The sequence below is a fragment of the Lacerta agilis genome, chromosome 6, assembly GCF_009819535.1.
Source record: "Lacerta agilis isolate rLacAgi1 chromosome 6, rLacAgi1.pri, whole genome shotgun sequence".
Classification (NCBI taxonomy): Eukaryota; Metazoa; Chordata; class Lepidosauria; order Squamata; family Lacertidae; genus Lacerta; species Lacerta agilis.
Window position 1 is genome coordinate 26,837,746 of NC_046317.1, and position 10,116 is coordinate 26,847,861.

Sequence of the window (10,116 nt, forward strand, 5' to 3'; positions counted from 1 at the left end):
GAACAGCAATTATTATTTGCCCCTTGTTAAGGAAAGCAAGTGAATGATGTCATGATGCATATATATATTTAACTGAGGTGTTTCTTTGCTTTCCTCTGAATCACGCTGCAGCATGGAGACAAAGCGCAGGATACAAAGGATGCCAAAGGCCACGATGATGAGCATGACAGAAAATCGGATCGTTTCCCATCTCCACCATCCGGTTCTACTAAAAAATGGCCCAGCAAAAAGGGCGGCAGCAGCAGCAGCAGTGACAGCAGCAGCAGTAGCAGTGACAGCAGCAGCAGCAGCAGTAGTGACAGCAGCAGTGACAGCAGCAGCAGCAGCAGCAGTGACAGCAGCAGCAGCAGTAGTGACAGCAGCAGCAGCAGCAGTGACAGCAGCAGCAGCAGCAGCAGTAGTGACAGCAGCAGCAGCAGTAGTGACAGCAGCAGTGATAGCAGCAGCAGCAGCAGCAGCGAGAGCAGCAGCAGTGACAGCAGCAGCAGCAGCAGCAGCAGTGATAGCAGCAGCAGCAGCAGCAGCAGTGACAGCAATGCTAAACATCCCCGTAAAACCAAGAATTCTCCGCAGAAAAAGTCCAGAGACAGTTCTTCCAGCAGCAGTGACAGCAGTGACAGCAGCAGCAGCAGTGACAGCAGTGACAGCAGCAGCAGCAGCAGCAGTGACAGCAGTGATAGCAGTGATAGCAGCAGCAGCAGCAGCAGCAGTGGTAGCAGCAGCAGCAGCAGTGACAGCAGCAGTGACAGCAGTGGCAGCAGCAGCAGCAGCAGCAGCAGTGAAAGCTCTGACATTTCCTGGGAAAAGGTAACTGTTTTGTCATTGCTCTCAGTCGAATGCATGAGTGTGGTTGGAATGCAGCCATTGCCACCACATTTGAAAGGAAAGAGAAAGCAAGCAGCACCGCTTCATGGGCACAGCATGTCTGGCTAGGCCAGGCAACAACTGGAGCACCAGACCAAGCAGCCACTGTTCATACTCTGAGGCCAGGCCACATGGGGAGAGAAGTCTCATATAGACTGTTCCTAAGTCACCCCCAAACCTGCCAAAGTCTCCTGAGATGTCACAAAGTTTGAAATGAGACTTTGGTGAAGCTTAATGATGCCTGAGGTGGCTTTTCTTTGCAGAGGCAACAGCAGCAGCAGCAGCAAGGGGTGAAGGTGCCGACAGGTTCTGCCTCGGGTGACAAAACAAGCTGGGCTGGCTGTTTCTAGCTAATATTCCAACAGAAAAGGCTTGGATTTTGCTAGTTATGTTAATGTATATCCATGTTCTCTGGCAATATTTCTGAGAGGTTGATATTCAGAAGCACCCACTGTTGAATTTTAAAAAAACCCAACATTGTTCATGGGGTTAAATCTGTCGTGTTATCTTTTTAAAGTTCTGTTATTCTGTGTTGATGCCTTTGAAAAAAAGCAATCCCTTTTCCTGAAAACTCTTAAACTTTCTTCTTTTCTCAGGAAAGGCATTCCAAACTTCTTCAATATTCTTTCCTGCCAGTGAAACAGCAGGTAAGATTTTTGTCCGTGCCGTTTTCTTGCAAAGCCAGATGATGATATTCTCAGCCTGCTGGATTGCTGATTTCTCATTATCGTTATGACTAGTATTTTAAAATTGCACTGCAGTTGCAATCCCGCCCTTTCCCGTGCGAGGTGATAGTGTAATCTTCTGGGTGAAGGAGAGTGCTTGGTGACTTTTTCCAGCATTAATGATACTCACCCCCCCCACCTTCCCACTCCCACCCTCTTTGTTAAAATGCTTAGGGTGGTATATTCCGAAACAATTTCGTGATGGAGACCAGGAGATGATGATTGTATACTTTAACAGCCTTTAACACCCACAAGGAAACTGTAGAGGCTGGTCCATTGTGGCGAATGGAGCCCTGCCACACTGCCTCACTTGCATCCAGTACAGGGCGGGGCCCTGATTGACAGCTTCATCCTTCTTAGTTGCAGTGTCACCCTTTTAGGACACAGCAGGGAGCATGGGGATTGGGGGTGGGACTAGAATGAGTTGGCTCTGCTTGTCTTTGGCTCCGCCTCCACCTGTTGTTGGCCTCTCCACCTTTCCCTCCGCCAGTCACTGTCACAAAGAAAACTGCCTTCACCACTGCTTAATCTGGGACTTGCTTTAAGGATGCTTTTTGTTTTCATTTTTTTAACAGTCAATAAAACAGCAAAGCAGCTCGTCCTCCAGCTCCAGCAGCTCCTCTAGCTCCAGCAGTGAAGAATACACAAAAGGCTCTTCGGTCAGTATCCCTTTGGAAAATGGCAAAACTGATGGAAATTTACAAGCTGGGCATAGTTGGAATACATCGGAAAATATATTAATCACTTATAGCTTATTTGGGTTTTTATATACTTAATTATCTTTTGATGTATTCAATGCCTTTTGACTCAGTAGGGACATCAAAGTAGTTCTTGATAAAATGTGGCTTAGATTAAAATTAATATACAAAAAAAACCCAGTAATAAATTAGTATCTAGACTGAGTAGGCTAGAGCAGAACAGAAATCTGTTATGATGAGGCTGCCTCAACGAGCCATTTCTGAAAGGGCCAAAGAAATAACTTAATCATCCTTCTAAAGATTTCAGAAGAGACTCAATTGACTCTCCATAACATTTTATTTATTTGATTTACATACCTTCCTTTATCAAAAGATCGCAGGGCAGCGTACAACATTAAGAACACATTTAACGGAGCGCAATAATAAAAACTCAATAAACAGCATAATAATAAAATAATCATTATAATGCACACCCCTGCCCCAGCTTTAACAACCCATATATTAATGGCCAAAGGCCTGGGTAAAGAGGAAAGCCTAAGGGCGTGTAATAATGGTGCCAGGCGAGCCTCTCAGGGAGAGTATTCCACAAATGGGGAGCCACTACAGAGAAGGCCCTTCTGGACCTTATGTGGATGAGGTACATATAGAAGGGCCTCAGATGATGAATGCAGGGTCTGGGACAGTTTATATGGGGAGAGGCAGTCCTTGAGGTATTGAAGTCCTGAGATGTTTGAGGCTTTATAGGTCACAACCAGCATTTTGAATTGGTTCCAGGAGCTAATCGGCAGCCAGTGCAGCTGGGTTACGACCGGTGTAATAAACCATTTTGTCCCAGTGAGCAACCTGGCCACTGAATTCAGCACCAGCTGAAGCTTCTGAACCATCTTCAGAGGCAGCCCTACGTTTAACACGTTACACTAATCCGATCTAGAGGTTTTGGAGCCACTGGCATCTATCTGTCTAGTAGATGATACTAATAGGTCTGAGTAATTTCTTTGACTAGGCCAACAATCTAAATAATTTTGTTTTCCTTCTTTTTTTGGTCCCAGGATAAAGTAGCATCCTTTGCTGTCAAATGCCTCACTCGCAATAAGAGACAATACGGAATCATTGGCGAGGTTTACCACAGCTCCTCCGTGCTGAAAGTGACTATGAGAAACATCACACGGCCAAGCAAGCCAGTTGTCTGCTTCGTAAGCAGAATGGTCACCCCTCACAAGCTCAGGGTGAGTCTCTTCAAAGTGTGTCGACCCCTCACAGAGCATTCAGTCCAAAAGCTAATGCTGCATTTTAACAAAAATATGCTGTGCTCTGTCACTTAGACCACTCTAGAAGCAGGCTGGGATTGCAAGGACTACCAGGTCGCCGCGGAAGTCGAGACGGGTTGGTTTGCTAAAAGGCCAGCAGTTCAGTTCAAGGCTACACACAAAAGGCTTCCTGTGGTAGTGACGACCTTTGTGCAACAGTGAGTAGATGCACATCTTCAAATGATTCACTTACTTACGACATCCCTGCTAAGTGTACATGGGCGTGTTTACTGTGACCAAAAAGGAGATGTCCAGTTTTCATCTCAATCCCATCTCAGACATGTTGCTGGAAGCTGCCCAAAGTGTCTGGGAAAACCCAGCCAGATGGATAGGGTATAAATATTATTATACTTTTTTTTTTTTGAAGGCCTGGGACAAAATAGAAAGTGGGGTGTGAATACCTGCTGAAGAGGAACAGCCTTCAAAAAGCTGTTAGCTTTTCTTCACAAACTGCCACTTTTGGGGCAGAAGCCAAATCAGGGCCTATGGACAATTGCTACCTATCACCCCTTTATGTATTTCTGGAGATAAAAAGGGAGACATTTAGCCCCACCAAGCCTCCTAGTTGCTGTTGATATGAAGACATTCCCTGGAAAGCTCAGTGCCAAATGTAATTCAAGCTTGTAATTTCCAGGACCCCTGCCTGCCCACCCTGCTGCCTAAATTAACTTCTAATTTATCAACATGCCCTGAAGCCTGAATTTGCCTTGTGGAGGGTCATCTGTGATGGTTTTATGTTAGTCCTGAAGGCTATTTGAATGAGACTGCTATAGTTGCTGCTGTTGTTTTTTAGCTTCTTTTCACATTTAAGACAGTCTTATGTGGCCAAGATTCATCACCTCTCAGTTTTTATTCTTAAACAACACTTAAATTTTATGTCCTCTACATTCTTATTTCTGCTTATTTTGTGGGGCATTATTACTGTTAATTATTTCTTCATATATGTACCCCCATGCATAGTACTACTGCTAATCACACCTTTTATGTTACTACAGCCAATTAACACAGATTTTTCTTTTTTTTTTTTTAAAGAATAACTACACTGATTCCTGGAGCTGCTTACATGATGGGCTATTCATACAAAATTCAAAGAAATCCCTCTCAAGAGGTTACACTGGTTATAGCTCTAACTGATCCTAGAAGCTACGCCGTGATCATGAGGACACCCACTGTGAGTTGCAGATGACGTTATTTGATATGTGACAGGTGTGAAAGTATTATTTCAAATGAAAATCAAGGGTGTACATGTCCACCATTTTAATGACCCTTTGGTTTTTTGGAACTGGGACCATGATTAACAGGGATAGCTGGTGGCATTTACAATGTGTCGCTAGAGATGAAATTCTTGACCATTTGAAGATGACCTTTGGTTGTTGTTCCCAGAATTGATTTTACGGTCATGTGTAAAGAGGAAGCCTTGTATACTAGTCTTCCTGTGTGCACTTAGTACATATCCATTTGTCCCCAAAGTGTACATTTAAAGTTTTTCAGCTATTAACTTCTGAGATACAATGCAATACAAGTTACTGGGTCAGTATGGTTTTAGTTGACCAATCATACAAAGAGGAAGGAATACTTGAGGATGAAGTGAGAAATCATTCATGTATAATGATGTTGCTGAACTGTGTGTGAACAACATAAGGGTTTGACATGTGAGATCTACGGTTGAGAGGTGGTATGCAATTTAATAAATATTAATAATAAAATAACACATCCTTGTGCCTGTTTGAAGAACAAAGAGAAAGACAGCACTAGAACAGAGCCGATTTCTAATTTGTTTTCCTATTCCTTTCCAGGTGACCATCTATGCTGAAGACTGCATGATTCCGTTTACACTGCCTATCGGTGACGCCAGCCAACCTTCAAAACTCTGGGATGTTCCATCAGTGATACTTGCTAGTCAGAATGGTCAGTACCTAAACCATTCCCATAGCATCAAAAACCTTTTTAAAAAGCGAATCAGTTTCTTTGAATGCCTCTACATATTTTTCTTTACAATTATCTCAGATTTTTGTGAATGCAGAAAAAATAGTGAAAGAAAAAATGCTCTCTCTCTCTCTCTCTCTCATACTCATATTTATTTCTCTGTTATCAGGTGTCTGCAAAGTCGAAAGTCAAAAGATCACAACTTTCACCGGACAAAACTTTGACAAAAGATTGCCTCCAGATTGTTTCATGACTTTGTTACAAGATTGTACCTGCGACAAGAAGTTTATGGTGCTGATAAAATATGAATCTAATAATGCAAACAACATGCTAATCAAAATCACCATTGCCGGCAGGTAAGTATGCTTAGCCACAGTATCATTGCACTAATCCAGTCCAGTCACAGGGTAAAAGGAAAAGTTTCAGCTTCCAAAAGAAAAAAGTACATGTTTAACGGTTTGTTGTAAAATATTTTAACGCCACTCTTCTTGCAAAAGAAACCAGAATAGCTTGCATCAAGACTAATGAACATTAAAGCAAAAAACAACAAATACATAATACATTGTTTTATTTCAGCCATGTAACTAAATCATACCGGGCATCTGAAAATATTCAGTGTAGGGGTTGGGTGGGCCTTCAAAGGGAGAGCGTTTTACAAGACTGGTGTCATTACCAACCCACTCCTTATGTGCTTCAGCTGGTGATGGAAACCAAAGCTGAATCTCACATGTTGACTTGAAGGTGCCAAGTGGCTAATTTCGGCAGTATTAACACTTCTGGAATATATGCAGTCTATTCAAGCCATTTATCTATTGCTCCTTTGGTTCTCTGTGTTTTCCTCTTAACACTGTAAACAAACAATTCTCTAGCTTCCCAGATAAGCTTACTTGCTTTTCAAGAATTAAAACAATGACAAATCACAGGACAGGACAGGGAGTGGTATTCTAACTAAGAATCAGTAGCTAGCAGAATGCAACTTTAGTTTTAAATGAATCTGGTGAGCGTAGAGATGGGTTTAGGTTTTGGATGAAATTAATATCTGGAAAGAAAAAAACATTAAAGGATGCACAGTAGCGGATTTAATTATTTTGTCCCTTTAATAATAGTACTTAGATAAGAGAAAAACATAATATAAACTATTTTATTGGAAGTAACTGAAACTCATTGAGAGAGAATTCATTAATTGCTTCTCTTTCACTTTATTTTTTACAAGTGAAATTACCCTCAAGAATCGCAATGGAAAGAACATAGTGGAAATTGATGGTTCTTTAATACCACTGGCACGTCTCCCAGTCAGACATGAAGGTATGTAAATGTACATTTACAAGTTAAGTCATCTGTTGTCTCAAGGTGGCAGGCAAAGAAAGAAATTAAACACCAGTATAACACCAGCAAGAAATAAATACTGGATGAGTGTTGATTGCTTCTGCAATTCAGGGCTAGAATGTTGTATTTACACAGATCAACATGCATAAAAACAGAATAATAATGTATACTCTCTCACTTTAAACTATACTGAAATAAATAGTGGAGGCGTTGATGAACAGGAATTTTCAGTTGAACAGGGTCAGTAGTTTAACCTGAAGAATATTTATTTAATATGTTTACCCAATTCTGAATGGATTCATCAGTTTGTCTTTTCTTTAACTTACAGAGTTTGCCGTTAAATCAGTCCACAATAGTGAAATTGTAATTTCTTCATTGTTTGGGATTCAGGAGCTGATCTACACTGGACGTAGTGTTCAGGTATTCTTCTTCTGCAGCTAATGCTTTCAAGGTTTTAAAATGATTTGTAAACAGCAAAACAAAACCTGTGCTTGCCTATCAGATCATCAAAGTACATTGCCCTCTTCAGCTAATAATGATAATGCCCACAGTCTCAGACTCTGCTACTCTTCGAATCAATAAAACATAACTGGGATGTTCCCAGTGCCTTTCTGATAAGCAGTGGCTGGAAGAACAGGTGTATGAAGTTATAATCATCAACGTCAGTTTTAAGTCTCTCCAGTCTCCAAGACAACTTTAAACTGATAATTATTTCCCTCTAGCTACTGAATGTGTCACTAATGCAGTTATGGAATTAACACAGAGAGGGTAGAGAAATCTCCATTAGGACCCTGCGTGGTGCTGGACTGAGTCACATAGCTGTAAAGATCTAGTAGACTTTGAATTTGAAACATGCTCCCCTTTGCTGTGTATTATATTTTCAGTGCTTGCTTTGGCAGGATGAGCCAAATTGCTTCTAATTCTTATTGTCAACTCAATCTCAACTATTCCCCCCTTTTTTTTCTCTTCATAAAGGTAACCGTTACTCCCGCTATCGGATATACCTGTGGTCTTTGTGAAGTATATGGTGGAAATGCAGAAAAATTACGAACACCAAGTGGCTACTCAGCTAAAGATCTAGAGAGCTTTGCTCACTCCTGGTTGGTCCCCGATGCATGTGGTGGAGGTAGGTAGAGTCTGATAGCTTGTTTTAATTATGACTAAGGTAGTTAGGTCTGGGTTTGAAGGGACCATGCAGAATTTACCCCTTCCTCCATCAGTAAGCTTTGGTGGACTTAACCTGGCTGCAGCAGTGGAGGGCAGCAACAGGCAGTTGGGTCTAGCTGCCATTTTAATTTCCTATCATGCCCCAGAGCAATGCCAGATCAGAGACAATGTGGAAAATGTAAATGTGGCTAAAACCAGCTGCACAGCATTGCTCAAAGCACTAGGATAACAACAACAGCAACAATAAATGAGGTAGGCAACTGTGGCAGGGTGTCCACAGCTGCCCAAGGTTGCCAGTTGGACCCCAAAGATAGTAATCGTAAATGAATAGAAACTTTCAACCCTTGAATTAAATTGCTTGAATCCATGTAGCTGCTAAGTGACAAGCATCAAGATGGTGACTCTATAAATGTTGCTTTTATTGTTGGGTTATGAAGCCCAGTTCATTGTTTTATTGGACATTATCACTGTTAAATGTGGAATTATACTGTAGAACCTCTGGCTTTTTTATTTTTATTTTTAAAAAGCAATGTCTTAAAAGGTTTATACTTAATCTGTTGCAGCCTGCAAACTGAAACACACAACTAGGAGACTTGAGAAACCAATCCGGATTGGAGAAGAAGATATGCAATGTGTTTCTAATCTGCCCGTGCTGAGCTGTAAGGAGAAGTGCACACCCACCACAACAACTCAGGTGTCTTCTGGCTTCCACTGTCTCTCAGCTGGTAAGTCAATGTAGTGTCTACTGAATGTCTACATACTAAAATTACACTAGTCATGCTTTAATTTTGCAGAATGACATTTTGCTACCTTTCTGGATGCCCCCAGGGTTTAAAACACATTTCCTTTAGGGGGATCAAAGAAAGGAGCAGCAAGGAGCCTGATTTTATTGGAGTTCAGGATGCTATAACAGCAAGCCTAGGCTCATAGTTTTTTGCTTCTATGAAAGATTAGACTTTTGCTTGCAGCGTGTTTAAAGCACCTGAAACTCTCTGGCATCAGTAAGCACTGTAAATAAATTTGATTTTTCTACTTTCACAGATTGCCATATTTGTGTATAACATATGCTTTTATATTAATAATTGGTTAAACATGGGCTTGCATTAATAAAAGTTTATTCACTATAGAGTTATAATAATGAGAGTTGCTCTAGAGTGCATCAATGGCATCTCTAAGTAAATTTACTCAGATATAAGTCCCATGGAGTATGTCTAGCATTGTAGCCTGTACTGGAAACATGATTTGAAATGAACTTGCCCCGTATGAAGCACATTAGTAAGTGAAACTATACATGGGCGATGCAGGGGGACAATAATGCCCCTCTTCCCTCCCAAGAGTTCATTGGCAGTGCCTTTTGAAAATAGCAATGCCAGAGCGAAGGTTTTTTGTTTTGAAAGTTGTGGTTGGGAGACTCCAGCTAAGTGTAGGTATAAGAAGCAACATTTGTTTTGCAAAAGTTTAATCCTTTTCATGTTTTTTACTTCTTTCCTTTTGTTTCTAGGGGCAACCATGCCAACTGAACTGGTTACCCTCGCTTCAAAATCAGAAGACCTGGTTTCCTTGGTTGAAGCCCACGTAACATGCAATTGTGCTGAAGAACAATGTGAAGCATAACTTTCCTACTGAACAGATTAGAAGCCCGTAATACCGTTTACTGTGGGAGGCCAGTATGTTAATTCTAGGCAGCCACACAGAAGTTAATTGAAAAAGCACTGCTGAGCCATCTAAAGTCAAGTCATAACCCGACAGAAGCAAAGGCAATTATGAATGAAATGGATGAGTTTCTAATAAACACTTGCATTCAGAAAAATAAAGTGGTGGTTTCTTCCTTTCATTAGTTATGCAAAAAGGTGACATGATATGTTTGTATGCATGCATGAATGATTGGAAATTTGGATACTGTGACTGTGTTTTAATTTTTTAATAGTAAAGAGGCAAGAGGAAATATTCTTTTCCAATTAATTTTTATTGAATTTCAATTTTTAAAAACAACAACAAATTAACATCTAGTTTAATATCAAATTGAATACTTAATTTAAAAGTTGACTTCCCAACCTTCTTCCACGGTGGGAAAAGTGTTAAATGCATCAAAATAAAAGGAAC

At 40.9% G+C, this 10,116-nt stretch overlaps 1 protein-coding gene across 1 annotated transcript; it reads left to right on the forward strand.

The window, feature by feature from the left end:
- Positions 1-1,807: 1,807 nt before the first annotated feature.
- Positions 1,808-9,627, forward strand: LOC117047877 (vitellogenin-2-like). Its single transcript, XM_033151105.1, has 12 exons — positions 1,808-1,813; positions 2,165-2,248; positions 3,337-3,513; positions 3,610-3,752; positions 4,627-4,765; positions 5,391-5,502; positions 5,690-5,876; positions 6,734-6,825; positions 7,175-7,266; positions 7,822-7,972; positions 8,565-8,738; positions 9,515-9,627. Exons 1-12 carry the CDS (start codon positions 1,808-1,810, stop codon positions 9,625-9,627), a joined length of 1,470 nt encoding a protein of 489 aa, XP_033006996.1.
- The last annotated feature ends 489 nt before the right edge of the window (positions 9,628-10,116 follow it).